Source organism: Ambystoma mexicanum, chromosome 1p, assembly GCF_040938575.1.
Source record: "Ambystoma mexicanum isolate Mex_15411 chromosome 1p, UKY_AmexF1_1, whole genome shotgun sequence".
In the NCBI taxonomy this organism is placed as follows: domain Eukaryota; kingdom Metazoa; phylum Chordata; class Amphibia; order Caudata; family Ambystomatidae; genus Ambystoma; species Ambystoma mexicanum.
The window spans coordinates 166935893-166951636 of record NC_090921.1 but is presented as its reverse complement, the minus strand read 5'-3'; the positions used below and the strand labels follow the sequence as shown (position 1 = coordinate 166951636).

At 46.0% G+C, this 15744-nt stretch overlaps 1 protein-coding gene across 2 annotated transcripts in view; it reads left to right on the top strand.

Moving 5' to 3' along the window:
- The window catches only part of LOC138567616 (chloride channel protein ClC-Kb-like), a 422777-nt gene that overhangs the window by 343318 nt on the left and 63715 nt on the right, over positions 1 to 15744 (top strand). For both annotated transcript variants that reach the window (XM_069646042.1, XM_069646032.1), the window contains exon 19: positions 6230 to 6298. In XM_069646042.1, the coding sequence (XP_069502143.1) occupies positions 6230 to 6298 (69 nt within the window). The remainder of the gene's footprint in view (positions 1 to 6229; positions 6299 to 15744) is intronic.

The window sequence follows — 15744 nt, the reverse complement described above, 5'->3', positions numbered from 1 at the left end:
ACTCGGGTGCTCGTAAGGATGTCCGCGAAAGTCTAAATCAAAAGGAATCGTCTCCGCCCAAAAACTCCTACGCTATCCCCATCACTACAATAAACAATAATAAAGTTTGGGTTCTGATCATGAACCAGGAGAATGACTCCCTTCTCTTGGATGCAAAGTGTCTCAAAGATACCAAGTCTTCTCAAAGTAAAAGTTCCATTAAAGTTCCAAGCTTTTCGAACAAACAAACAGTTCTACAGGATCCTCGTAGGGTTAGGAGAATGACTACCTTCTCCCAGCAGGCTCCTTATAGTTTTCACCAAAACTTGGAGTTCCTTCAAGGAAGTCTCAACACATTTTGCTTTCTTTATACTCTTTATCCTGCCCCCACTGAGACGACGAAGATGCTCCCTGGGTCCCTCTCCCCTCTCCAGCACCCGACTCTTGTGGAACTGCCCAGGGAATTGTTGTACAAAGTGATTTACTACTTCATCTACTAATTCATCTCAGCCTCACTGGAAATGTGAATTCTTTATCTTTTCGTTGGCCAGATGCTGAGCAGAATAGGCCCCTAGATGGGAGCTCTCAAAAACTGGACCTGCTATCTCAAAAACCTAGTTGAAAGGCAGTTTAGAATGTCCACCACATTCCATTTTGCCAATCAGTTCTCAGTTAACTTGTCTCTATCTTGGATTGGGGATGACTAAACCTCCTTGTCAGGTTGTCTCAGTGCAATGAGAAAGGTAGGAGAGCAGTTGTCATTCACAGGGGGGAGGTGCTTCTCTTACTGGAAATTTAAGGGGGGAGTAGCTACGGTGAAGGGTGCAGGTGTATGGCTGGTGAGAGTCAGATTGGTAAAAGGTTTTCCTTAACCTGATTTCACATTAGGAAAATATCTAAGTCCCTTTCCAAAATAGAAGGAGACTATCTGAAGAATTATTGGTCCATATTCACTGACCAGACTGCCTTTCATCAGAAGCTATCGAGCCAGAAGGGGCCACATCTCAGTGGCTCCCACAGAAACCATGTTTCATCCCCCAGAACAGCAAAAAAGAAGACAGAAACTACAGGAAAAGAAATCTAACTTCAAACGTTCAAGAAAACCTGGCGGGAACGTTCTCTTTTTAGCTGCATGTCAGTTTGCTTGTTCTTGTTCATAGTATGCTCTAGGAACTATTGATAAAAAAGAAGCAGCAACGGGATACTGAAAATGAACATAGTAGTGATTGTACAGATGTTCTTACACACTTGGCAATCCTAGATGAAAGGCAGTTTTGAATGTTAACCACATTCATCTTATAAACCAATCAATTCTCCGGTCCCATGTCATTTGGATTGGGGATGACTACACCTCCTAAAAGGAAATGTAAGAATGCTAGTATAATTCACTCCCAGCTAGAACCTGAACTCCTAAAAGGGGAAATTCCACCTCCCCAACTTCATCCTAAAAATATCTCCTAGCAGAGAAACACCCCCAGTACTATGTACCACGATAGGACCTGCGAGAACTGGCACACAGTAAAGCAGATTTGGGCAAAACAATTGAATCAGGTAGTCCAATGCTCTGGAGTGATCCTTAGGAAATAAGAAAGAAGAAAAAAGATGTGTTCCCTGATAGAGTTCTCTCATTCTCTCATTCTGTTACGCTTGCTCACCGCTGCACACGCCACCTGTACCACTTACCTGCAAGATCTTGGCATCTGTATCCTGGGTGGCGTGAGCAGGCGCCACGGCTCTTGGGATCCATGCGCACCCTGCCATCACGAGAGGCACCGGGGAGGAACCACAGGGGTGCTCCGTGAGTCCCCCATTTACCTGCTGGATGTTTCTGGGGTCAGGGCCGTGTCGTGCTTACTTCACAACGCACCCCTTCTAACCTTGGGTCATGTGACTGACCTCCCGGCCTGCGCCGTCTCAGTTTCCTGGCAACCACAGCTGCCGGAGATGCAGGCTCTACATAAGGCTGGCTGTCACTCCTTTCCAGTGCGTTTTATCGCTCGCATGGTCTGATCTCTCCTGTGTGTCTCCATGGTCGGGACCTGTCTTCTAGCCCCTTTTACCAGCCATTTGGTCCTGTTTCTGCCTTCTGCTACACAGCTTCTTTCCTTTCCAACCATGTTGGTTCTTTTCATCCTTCTCTCTGCCTGCTCTCTCTCTCTTTCCTGCTGGGTTCCTACTTCTATTCTTTGCTGTGCTTTCTTGTCTGTCTGTCAGACTATATTACCACAGTACTTCCCGGTTCAGTGGGACCCTTGTGGTGTCACTGCCTTCGCACCACATAAATGCCGGGAAGCTCCTCAGCCCATCGTGTGGGGGAACCAGTCCCCGACTACCCCAGTCAATATCAGTTTGGGTCAGAAGGGGGTTGGGTTCCCGGCCTGCATTGACCCCTGTTCATCCTGGACGACTCTCCACCTGGTGCCCCCAAGAAGAAAGGGAAAGGATCTTCACAACCAGTATCCGGTAAGCAACACCCTCGTGATCGAGCCCTTAACACATTCCTACCTTCAGCTGCCTTCCACCCCCTTTACTCCTTCTCTCATGCATGATTAGCCCACGCCAATTATTTGGAAGCATAAGCGGTCACTCCAATTTTTATAACCTGAAGATCTGTGCTCTTTGTAAAGGTGAAGGGTGCAGAAATTCGGAGACAAACACAGGCGTGGTGAGTTGGTTGATATATACTTTTATTGAAAGCAAAAAGGGGTTGTAAAAACTCCTTTATTTCCCTAAATCTAAAATGGGGTTCCCTGCCTCAACAAAACGAACTAGTGTCTGTATCAGAATGTCCAAAATAAGGTTCTCTGTCCTGTGTCCAAAACCTAATCTTACCCTCACACTCTAAACTCAATAAAAAGTGAAAAGGAGTTGATTCCTTAGCTGGCCACTCGCACCTTTCTTCAAGGTTCTCAGATAAAGTTCCAACGGCACCAAAACAAAACAAAGTTCCTCTCTTCAGGTTTCTTCCAATTTGGTAGTTTCAAAGGGATATGATTCTTCCTTTGGCTTCTCTTACGTTTACGTTGTTTCAATGTGCAAAAAGGGGTATATTACTGTTCTGGTTTGCTCCAAATTTCCACAGTTCACAAGTAAAAGAAAAGGGGTTTTATCCGTCACTCCTTCTTGTTATTACTTTTAGCCCACGGCAGACTTGGTACACTCTCCTGACAAGCACAACCTTTCTTTGTTCCTACTGCGTGAAAAAAACGAGGAAACAAAATGTCTCCTCAATAATCAACAAGCAATTTCCTTGTTGCTTGTTTCTTCTTATTGTCTCTGTCGCATGGTGTTTATATTTTTATTTACGGGTCTCTGTAAATTGAGACAGACTGTATTCTTGGGGTCTGTTTCAGCCACTATGTTGGTTGCCATGTCCTCCGCTCTCCGGAGCTCTCCTCCCCAAGCCAGTGTCCCTTCACCGGCTTCACGGAGCTGGCTGCTTTGCTTTGCCGGGACTCCATTGTCTCGGGAGCTGCAAGGCTCCAGAAGTCTGTCCTGTACCGGCAGCGTCTCCAGTTGTACCCACCATCTGGGTGAACACACTCAATGCTGCTGGCAGGGCAACTGCCATTTTCAGCAGCGACAAACTGATCTCAGGGGTTGTCGGCTTTCCTGGGTGATCTGCTTTGCAGCAATACAACTTTGGTATAGCAGCAGTATGGGGGGGGGTCTGATGTTTCCCCTCGTGTTTGCTGTACCTCCACCCAAGTGGAGTCTGTTGGGGGGACGTCCTTTGTGTTTCCCCACTGGTCTTCCGCTTCGTTTCCTGACCACGGCTCCATCAGCATCTTTCTGCTTGTTTCTCCGGTATTCTCTCTCTCACACATTGCCATCAGTTCCCTCTTTCTAATCTACTTCCACTGCGTGTCCAGTTCAAACTGCCTTTCCAGCGACAACTACTTCTCTGCAGCTCACGTCCCTCGTCGCTCTTAATTTCATAAGGGTCTTTAACTATGGGAAAAAGGCTAGAGCACTCATAATAGCGCTCTTGTCTCTTCCTTACATCTGCAGTGAGCTTCCTCGTCTCAGTATGTGAACCATATGTACCTGGTTCTATTTTATATACGGTTTATAGTCATAATCTCGAATACAAATATGTCGAAAGTCATAATGTCGAAAAAATAAAGTCGAAAACAAAAATGTCGAATTTCTTTTTTTTTGTTGATTTTTATTCGAAATGGGGGGGTTTCCCCCCAACCCCCTTTTTTATTTTTTTTTTTTGTTTTACCCCTTTTTTTACCACCGGAACCCCAAAAAAACATGTAAATTAAATGTTTTCGACATTATTGCTTCGACATTATTGTAATTCGACATTTTGTTTTCGAGATAATGACTGGACACCTTATATACATATTGGTTTTGGTAAGTTCTTACTTGGTAGAGGAAGATAAGGCATGGGAGCTTTAGGACCATGTTCTGTGTTTACTGAATGTTTTTGTTGTATTTATTGAGTATTTCTAAGGATCACTATACAGCAGAAAGTGTTGCTGAGAAGGAGAAGGGTCTCCTCTTTTAAGAGAAGGGCCGATATCCTTGGATTCCTCACATCTTCTATCCATATATTTGTGAAGGAATGGGTTCCCTCACTAACTGAACACTAGGGTGCTTGGTAGTGTTCATTCAACTATTTTCCTTTTTCCGTTCAGAGTCCAGCCCCCACAAGAGTTATCATGAGTTAACTTTTTCCTTAAAACCTAGATTTTCTTTACTAACAAGTGGTCCTCCAAACTGTACTTTGAACACTTTTGTTTCAAAATGACTCATGAAACAGCCATGAGATAGTCCAGCAGTTGCACATGCTACTGTTTACAATGTGGAGACACTGAAAATTCAGCTTCCCCATACATGAGCATTGCATGCCTCTTCTGCTGTGAGTCTCCTACCTTTCTGATAGGAAATGGCACTGCTCTCAGTTGTCAGTAGTGTCGCACTCTCAGGGTGTTCCTAACGTCTCCTCCTAAAGGTGTGCTATCTTCATGATGTGAGCAAAGGGCGACGCGTAGAGCCTCCCGAATTACTCAGCTAAGGCGAAGACCCCACAGATTGTCTGCCAAAGAGTCAAGAATGACTGCCTTAGCTTGCACTGTCTATGAATGCGTGTATGACCGCAACGTTTTATGAAGGAGATCTACCCCTTGAAGTACACTGCAGACCCACATTTTCAGGAGGTGCCACTTCCTGAAATAACGCTGTGCCCTACCGTTACCCTCCAGAACCCCTCTCATGCTGATTATTCTGAACTGAGGTAACTTTCAAGAATCCAGACTTCCCAAATTACTTCTCTTGACTGCTTCCAGGTAATACAGACACTGAATGCCAGTTTAGGATTCTCAGGAAAGTTTTACATCACTTGGTCAGTCATGTTGAGATAATCAGCCTTTTGCTCCGCATTCTCCATCTTGTGTAGGAATAGGCCTATCCTGCTGATCGAAGGATAATTCAAGGAAAGAACAGCCAAAACCCGATTCTCGCACCTCACTCTTTCAGAATCGAACACTTATGACGTCGCCTATTCCACTTTCCCTAGAACACCAAGAGGACCTGACATTTACTCAAAAATGTGTCTAAAAATTACAGAAGCAGCAGTTCTGCATTGACATGTTTTGAGCAATATTATTTTTGCTTCAGTTGCTTAAGGATTTCTGCATAAATGTCACCTGTTTAGATCCATCAGCGCCCAAACCATCAAGATGTGTTGGCCTAGGTTGCGTCTTGATTTTTGGAGAGCAGACTCTCATGCATTTCTTAAACGAGCTAGTTAAGAAGAATGAAGCCAAGAGGGCTGCTTATGTGGAGGTGTTCCTTCCATTGCTTCACATGACTTAGTTGACAAGGGAATGGTGATGGAGACATCTGTCTCGTGCTAGTAGCTTGTGATTTACTGGGCTGGCTGGTGAAGACGAGTGGCTTGTGATTTACTGGACTGGCTGGTGAAGACGAGTGGCTTGTGATTTACTGGTCTGGCTGGTGAAGACGAGTCTGTCTCGTGCTAGTGGCTTGTGATTTACTGGAGTGGCTGGTGAAGACGAGTGGCTTGTGATTTACTGGACTGGCTGGTGAAGACAAGTGGCTTGTGATTTAGATGAGCAGCTCATCCTAGAGAACAGCACCTGCTGATGGATGTGTGTGGCTGCCCATTTGGAAATGTGATAGGTCCTTTTCACGATAGAGTAGACTGGCACGTGTCCCAATGAGCTCCGCTTGACCTCTAGACCCAAGCCTGACTTCTTACATTGTTTCTATTCTTTAGAATGCGCGAATATTCCGCGATGCAAAGCGCAGAAAGTCCAGCAAGAAGCGTTTCCAGTTCTACACCATGGTAAGCCACATAAAACTTTCTGATTACAGACACTACCGTTTTGGATAAAATCACTCCGATCCAAAGGTACTAACCCCAGGATTATGGCAAGATATTTGAAAAGGTCTCAATATCCCAAATTTATGTGACCGGTTGGCCTGTAATCTGCACAATTGTATAAGGTCTTCTGCTTTTTGGAGAAAAAAAACAATGATGGAGGTTTCTTGCCACGATGCTTGTGAATTACTTTTGTGGAAAATATAATTGAATGTCTACGTTTAGGCAGGGACCGGCTACTTTTCAGTGTGATCGATGAATACTCAGAGCTCTGTAACTTAGGTCTCCATAATGAAAGATATAAGGAATTCAAGAATGTTTTTGACATTTTGTCAGCAGATTCAACAAATGCTTTTAATGCCTTGACTTTTAGAAAACTGTTGAAACCATCTTGCCCGTCTTGAATCCCTTATCCAGATAATTCTATTCTGTATTATTAATATGTGATTGATATTATTTTGAGTTATTATTTGTATCTTAAGTGTTCATTATTTAGATTATGTATTTATTTGTATTTATTTTATTTATTATCAAATTATTATTATGATGTATTTTTATCGTTATTACTATTACGATTATTATTATCATAATAAGAGGTTTGAATGAAAAGTAGGCATGCACATTTCATCCTGTCCTGTGTAATAGGGCCGGCCGAATATTCAGCCTGAGCACTTTGATAGGACTTAGTGCTGTTCTTAATGTCCATATTAACTCATGTGTCCATTGGGAGTTTGAGCTGCCTATTATGAAAGTATAAACATCTATCCTTATTTTCGTCTAGTAGCATAAATGGACCCACCGGTATACATTATCATCAGCAATGGCCGTATATACGTCACATGTAACTAGCGGGACTGTTGATCATGTGTTATGACCAGTGATCGAAGTAGGCGGGAATGGTCGGGAGAGCTACTCCTCTACTTTTTTAAATTACATTTTACTGTTCCTATACTTTTATTTTTAAAAGACACCATTTCGCGAATGGTTCAGTTTTAAAATAAAAGTGTAGGAAGTTGAACCTTGAACTTCAGTGCACTGCACTGAACGTTCCCTTAAACGGTAGGTGCATGTGTTTGGGGTTTTGGATTGTTCGGGGGCAGGGGGAGTGCCGAGAGGTTTGTGGGGAGCGGGGGCAAGCCAGTAGGGAACATAGGTCCACTACTACATTTCGTACACTTCGACCACTGGTTATGACTGACAAATGCTCAGCCTTCCTTTCAATAGTTGAAGTTGATTATTCAGGCTTGCTGGGGTCCACAGCCTGTGAAAAATGTTTCTTGTGACTAGAAACACTAATATATTCTCGATGAGCTTTTCTGTGCGGCTTACAAATGTGTACGCCAGTAGTCGTCTCTTGGCATTGTAGGGTCGTCTGCTACATTTACGGGGATATGTGACGGCTCTAGTTACCTTTTGGCAGTGGGCTTCCTCAGCTTGGCTAGGATCTATGTGATCACTGCGCCGCCCATAATTCCGCCGACGAAAGTGTTGATGACAATTACGCCGCGGTGCAGTGATTAGATGCCTGCAGCGTCTGTTCCCACCCACTTATGTGGGTCGGCGCTGGCTCGGAAGGGTCCTTTTTTTTTACACTTTCGTGTCCTCCCCCGCTCTCCATTTAATGGAAGCGGGGGACGACACCGCCAGCAAACCCCATTGCCACGACTAAGAGGAGCTGGGGACACCCCCGCAACCCCAGCTTCCTTTAGTCGCAGTAATGGGGGTCTGCATTTTATTAATGCGCAAAGGCGCTGTTATCGTACCAGGCAACTTTATGAGGTCACAGTACTGGTACGATTCCGCTTGGCTATGTCCTTCTTGCAAATTTGCTTCAGTACAGGAAATAACTGCTAGATGGGCAGAAGCCTTCTTCACGCTGGGGTGGATAAACCCTGGCTCTTCAAGAGTTGCTAGTCCCTTGCCTCCGGTAGGTTGGCGATTCCTAGGGCGATTCCTAGAGTGCAGAAATACAACATTCTCCGCTCCAGTTTCCAGCACCATCATTCTGAGGGGGGTGGGAATATTGGAGTGCAGATGTCCTGCTTTCGAGCAGCGGAAGCTGTTAAAATCACAGGTTGTGAGGAAAACGTGTGCTCCAGTGGCATTGCGAGCATTTCTTTAAAGCCCGCCACTTTTCTAATTTAAGAATCTCTTCTTAAACTTTCATTAAACTAGAAAAGTGGTGCTGCATTCTAAGAAATGTAATGTTTATAAATGGGAAAAGAGTGCAGGGGAGTGTAGTTTAACTCCTATTGACGTGCTAGACCAGTGCTGATGGGAGGAGAAGGCCCTCCATGTGGCTGCCCTGCATTCCTGATGGTTGCTAGGGCTGTAGTCAAGCCGTAATTGAGCTCATGCGGAAGCCGAGGCATTCATGTCCCTGCACCACTTCTTTCCCTGTCAGAATATGGTGCAGTTAAGAAATGTGTTGTTCTGGCTTGGAATAACACATTTCTATTTTTAGACAGACCTTTAAATCAGGCCCTCGGTGTCTTCCTTTTGCTGCGCAGCGTCCCATAACATTGTCAACGAGGACGATCCCCTGGGCAGTTACAGCGCCGGCAAGCAAGGACCCACAGAACAGACGCTGCAAGGCGGACCTATCCTGGATAGCACGCCTCAGTGAGAGCAGCATACAAGAGGTGAGAAGTCAGAGAGAACCAGGCACATGTGTCTGACACCCATCCCTGGTGGGTGTGGCACGTGAACTGAAGGTTGCACCTGGTGGTGGAATTCTCAGTTTAAAGTTGTACCAATACTCGTCTTCTTTTTTTTTAAAACACCCCCTTTTCTTGTTTTCGACATTCATTTTAAACACCCTGTATTCCCGAAATCAAGGAGTCCGCAAAAATGTACAACGCTCTGATGCTTGAAGATGTCTTACCTGCACAAGACAACCAGACATCTTTGTGTATTGCCCAACTTGTCTTCACCTCACAGAATTGAATAAAATGTGCAAGTGTGCATGCATTACACTGTTTCAGGCTTATGCAGTGCAGCCATTTACTGTGGATAATAGGCAGAATGAGGACCCTTGGAATGCTTATGGCTCCTTCCCAGGGAGCTGTGATGTGACTTGTCAGGGAAAGGGGCCATTAGCACTCTTCAATTCAAACGTTTCTGCCAAAGCCCAATAATAAAAGATAAAACATCAAAGAAACAGACTTGGGGATGGACCTGTGGGCCGGTGAAGTCCAGCTATGGCTTTTAACATAGCTTGGCTTTGTTATGTCAAAGCCCTCTTTAGTGCCAACCTCCATTATGCAAAATAAACCTTTTATTAGGATTTCAAAGAGGCAGACATCCGTGTTTTACACATCAAAAAAGCAAAATTTTCCTCGTTTTAGGGGATGAGGATGCGTACCAAACAACAGTATAAGTGCCACCACCGGGAGATTGCGGCTATGTCCATAGTGCTGATGTGCCTCAAAAGAAAAAAAACACAACAGGACTGACAGTTAGGTTGCCCGTGTACAAGTAAGGCCACAACAGTGGGCTGGGTCAAGCTGAGACCAGGACGTTGAGAGGCTCCCATTGAATAATCCACACAGAGGGGCATCACAAGTGGAGTACAAGAACAAACACAGCTGGTTATGGCTGGCATAGTGGAAGGGGCACATGAAGGGGAAGACTCCCAAGGCAACAGGGTTCATTGGCACCTCTTGTAGAGTTTGACATCTCAGGAACGCTGTCCTATACATGTACTTTGATTCCACTGGAGAGCTGATCGACCACGCCAAGAAATCAACACTACTATATTCAGCTGGCCTTGCAGTTTGCAAGATATTCAAGACTCTACTCCCGGGTGATGCCTCATATGCTGCAGCCACAGCTGCACTTAATGAGTACTTTAGCCCCATGGTCAATGTACACTATGAAAAGTTAATACTCTGAGATGCAAAACAGTGAGCGAAACGCTTGCCGCATTTCATGGGAGCCTCCGTCAATTGGCATTTATGTGCATGCTGGACAATGAGAGGATGAAGTGCGAGCACAGATCCTACAAAGCTGTTTGATATGATATGGCATTTATAACGTGCCTATACACAAGTGGTTCAAGGTGTGACGAGGCAAGGGAGGGGGAACAGGGGGAAGACAGACAACGATCCTACTAGGCCAGTTGTTATTCAGATCGCGCAAGTGCATGGGAAGGGGAAGGAGGAGAAGTGAGGGGGAAGGGTGAGAGGACAGTGCTGTACATGGGATGAGACAATAATATACAATAAGTAAAAGTATGGCCAGCAGGTGGCAAGTGAAAGGGTAAGTGCAGACGACCGGTGTCAAGTGCTGGAAGTGGAACCGTAGGGATATTGAAAACAGTCACCAAGTGCAGGGGTTGCCAGGAAGGCAGTGCAGGAGTGCGACTGGCGGGGGAGTGGACCTGGGCCCGAGATCAGAGGGTGGCTAGGTAACCAGTGCAGTTTCAGTGTCAGGCAGGAAATCAGCAAGGGAGAGAAGGTGAAAAAGCAGACGCAAAGAGAAAGGTTTTGAGGTGCTTACGGAACGAAGATGATTCTCCTCAAGTTTCAGGGAGGCAGGGGGGCTGTTCCAGAGGGAGGCCCCAGCCGAAGAGAGAGATCTACCACCAACTTGTTGCCTGGAGAAGCGACTGACCCTGAGGGAATTGCAGGCAGATGAGCGAAGAACTCGAGAAGGAAGGTATTTAGGAAAACAGTGTTGAAGGTATTGAGGCTCCAGGCCCCAGAAGGCCTTGTGGAAGATGCAGAGGGTTTTGAACTTAATCCTGGCTGGCATTGGGAGCCAGTGCAGAGATTTCAATGCTGGAGAGATACGATCCCTGGGCTTGAGGCCAAGTTCTGGATAAGTTGCAGAGGGCGGAGAGTAGAAGCAGGCAGATTTAGAGGCTGTTGCAATAGTCCAGCCTGGAAAGAACCAGAGCTCTGGAGACAGTGAGCTTCTGAGGGAAGGAGCGGAAAGGAAGGAGAAGGAAAGGAAAGGAAGAATACCTCTGAGGAGGTGCATCTGGTAGTGCGACTTCTTAGAGATGTCAGAGATGTGAGGAGAGAAGGAGAGTGTAGAGTCAAAGATGACCCCGAGATTTTTAGCATTGCAGGTGGGAGCGGGAAGGGGGCCAAGAGAGGCCGGCCAGAGAGCTACAGGAAAGGAGGGAGCGGGTGTGCCGATGAGGAGAATCTCAGTCTTACTGGCATTAAGGCAGAGGTCATTGGCGGCACACCACTCCTGGATAGCAGACAGACAGTCAGAGATGAGGGAAGTAGAGGAGGAGGCCAAGGGTAGCCTGAAGATGAGCTGAGTGTCATCCATGTAGCACTGAAAGTTGGGGCAGAGAGCAGCTATGCGGTGGGCCAGGAGTGCCAGGTATTGGTTGAACAGCCAGGGAGAGAGGTTAGACCCCTGGGGGACACCACAAGTAGAGAAAAAGATAGAAGAGAGGAAGGACTCAAGTTGAACCTGGGAGGGTCGGTTTGAGAGGAAAGAAGTCAGCCATGCCAGAGCCTGACCAGTGATACCCAGGTTATCACAGAGTCGGTTGAGCAGGATGGCATGGTTGACAGTATCAAAGGCAGAAGAGAGATCAAGCAGGATGAGGACGCAAGGGGTGTTAAAGTCAAGGTTGGAAAGCAGGTCTTCACGGATGTTCAGGAGAGCAGTTTCCATGCTTCTGGCAGGTCTGAAGCCAGACTGAGGGTCATGAAGACAGCCAACAGATTCAGTGCGGAGATTAAGCTGGGAGATGGCCAGTTTCTCCAGGAGCTTGCCCAGGAAGGGAGTGATGGAGATGGGGTGATAGTTAGCCAAGTAGGAGGGGTCGGCAGAGGGTTTCTTAAGAAGGGGGTGCACAAGGGAGTGCTTCAGGGCGGATGGGAAGACTCCAGTGCCGAAAGAGTGATTGCAGAAATCAGCCAGGGAAGGAGCCAGGAAGTCAATGTGGTCCTTTATGGTTTTGGAAGAACAGGGGTGAGCCTGTTTTGACAAGACTTACATAGATCAGACTTGTCTAGAAACCTCGTCAGCGGAGAACATCGGAAAGGCAGCGAAGGAGGGAGGAGAGGAGGCTAAAGAAAGGCCTGGGGAAGAGCAGGGGGTGGGGGAAGGAGGGTATAGGAGGAGAGAGAGGACAGGATGTCCTATGTTTTAGAGATGAAATGAGAAGCCAGTGCCGTACAGAGGGCCTGGGAGGGAACAGGAGAGGTAGAGACTGCGGCAGGATTGGCCAGTTCCTTGCAGATTTTAAAGAGTTCAGCAGAGTTGTTAGATGCCGCAGAGACGTGGGCTTGGATAGGCGCTCTCTTCTTGGTTAGGACAGAGAGCGGTATTGCCTTTGCAGCAGGCAGCAGGCCAGCTTGTCAGTGGATGTACATGAAGCATGCCATTTCCTGTCGGCCACCCTACACTTGCATTTAAGGGTGACGAGGTCAGAGTCGAACTAGGAGTTGCACTTGGCTTTGAGCTTCAAGCGGAATCTCTTGACAGGGGCAAGGATATCAAGAGTATCAGATATAGCAGAGTGGAGCGTGGAGAGGGCTGTGTCAGGATGAGAGTCAGCCCAAGGAGGAGTGGGGGGTGAGAAGGTGGCAGCAAAAGCCTCAGCTGACACGCGCTTCTTGGGTCGGATGATCGAGAAGGTGGGGGGCAGTGATGAAAGTAGCTTGACTCGTGGAAATAACGCTCAGTGTGCAGAGGCGGATTTTTCACTCACCAGGCATTGCGAGCTGTATTCTGCTCTTGCCGTCTTCATACCTCGCATCATCCCGCTTCCTGGAGGAGGCGGGGCAGGAGACACGTGACTCCATCACGTGATCGGGCTCGCCCTTAAAGGACGAAGGCTGCCGCCCGACCAGTGTGCCATTTGACCCGTGGAAATAACACTCAGTGTGCAGAGGCGGATTTTTCACTCACCAGGCATTGCGAGCTGTATTCTGCTCTTGCCGTCTTCATACCTCGCATCATCCCGCTTCCTGGAGGAGGCAGGGCAGGAGACACGTGACTCCATCACGTGATCGGGCTCGCCCTTAAAGGACAAAGGCTACCACCCTTGCGGCGGGTACGCCCGGTGGGGACAAGCCCACAGGCTGTTGTGCGGCTGTTCTGCGCGGTTCACGCACAGACCTATAGACTTACAAGTGGTTTGCAGAGAGGTACGAGCGGTCTCAACCAGGCAACAGAGGCGCAAAGGTGAGGAGACATGGACTCGAGTGTGGACCCAAAAACTATGCCACTGCTTCCAGAAAATATACAAGCACACAGTGACAATCCCCACATAACTGACGTTTCTGGCACCCAGACTCTGAAAAAAAATCCCTCGGGTAGAATGCTGAGGAACAGATACGTCAGAGTTCATAACCGAAACGAAACGTGTAAAAGCCCAAATCTAATGTCAGGGTCCGGCTTGACTGAATTCCACAGGAGCTGATGCTGGCCCCACAGACCCTCACCAGGAGTTCACCTCTCAACCCTTAAATATAAGCTGAGCTGAAAACCCCAAGAAAGGGAAAGGGGAATTTGGAGAAAATAACAACGGAGACACTGCAGCCCTGCAACCGTCTGGTAGGCTCTGGTATCTGTGGTAAACAAATCCACCTGGTTACTTATATGATAAGAAAAACTTCTTTTCTAAAATTATTCTAAATAAACTCTAAACTCTTTACCTCTTAAACCTCAGTAAAAGATTTAGAGGCTAGTAATCTGTGTGGAATATCTTGTAAATATATCTTGTGTTGTGCATATAGTTCAAGCCACTCAAGTCTCTTTAGAATCCTAAAGTGATGGCCTTTGCAAACACCTATTCAGAACTCGATATTATTCTTGCTTCAAAGTTCTTTTAACCTTATATAGTTTTCAATGCTTTCATAAATTGCAGTCTTTCTCTGAAGTATTGAATTCCATTTGCATAAATTACATTAAATAATATTCTTTAACTTCCTGGAATACTGCTTTCCTTCTGCGTGTGAATTGTTTCCTTATTTACACAAAGAACGTATAGTTTCTTCCTTAATAAGCATGTGCGATAAACACGTGAAATCAGAAGATGTGAAGAATTGTCCTCGCGTTTAAAATACACACGCGATTCTTTACTAAACCCGCGCATGTGAAAAAATACATAAACGCGATAAAAAATAACACGCGCTGGTTAAAATGGACTCGCGCTCTATCGCTACCGAACTCACGTGGAGAAACGAAACGTATTTCACGTAAAACAGTTCACGCGTTTAAAACAACTTGCGCTTCATCAAAATGGACTGGCGCTCTATCGCAAACCAACAAGCGCTTTCTCATGAGACGTCTTTCACGTAAAAAATGTACACGTGCTAAAATTCACTCGCGCAATTCTTTTGGGCACGCGCTCTATCGCAAAACAACACGCACTTTCTCATGAAACGTCTTTCACATTAAAAATGTACACGCGCTAAAATTCGCTCGCTCAATTCATTTGGGCACGCACTCTATCGCTCTGAATTCCCGCGCGCTTTCAAAAACACGTAAACGACGACTTGCGAGCTCGCGCACACATTAAACAGTCTTGAAGAACATTACACGCAGTTAATTAACTTTAAACTCCTACGCACTTTAAGCTTGTTTTCCTTATAATAACTTTAACTGTAAATGTCTCTTTTCTCAAATGAATTTGAAACTTGTTAACTCTTTAAGTTTTCTTATAAAAGAAAATGAAAGTTCACTGTGACAATCTTAAAATCTTTAAAAGAACGATCCCACCTGATGACTTCTTGTTCAAACTGGCTCAGCAAACGATATTCTTACTTCTTTGGTAGATTTTCTGAGCTCTGAAAAGGCCTTACTTAAGGTGCTTAACTAATGTACAACCAGCCACTGAATTTCTCTGGATGAAAGGCAGTTTAGAATCTTGCTCACCTCCCAATAATCAAACCCATTGTCCTCTCCACCAATCAGGCAAACCAAACATATCATTGTTCCTTTAACCAATCAGATTAAGTTTCTTTCGCTCCATCTTGACTTGGGCAAGCACTATGTTAATTCTATGTACAAACTCTTCCTGTTACTAACCCAGTCAGTTCTGAAAGCACAACAACCCAGCCAGCTCTGAAGGCACAATGTTAATCTTGTTACTCTTCCTGTTACTAACCCAGCCAGGCCTGACAGCTAAATCGGACGGTTATCACTGGGACTAACGATAACATCCAATTCAGTTCCTGTTTACCAGTACAGAAAAAAACATTCACTGTTTCTGCCCAATTGTGCCCAATTCAAGCTGCGTTGGCCCCTTGCATCACGGGGGCCGCAACTAAAAACTTTCAAACCACGGACGAGGAAGGAGAGGAGAGCTATGAAGCATCCAGCGGGGAGGACGCACCCGCCTCCCCTCAAACGTATTCCCCAACTGACTCTCCATCGTCTCATAGCCCCTCCAGAACCTCGCAAAAAAAAAAAAAAAACAACGCCCGCTGAGG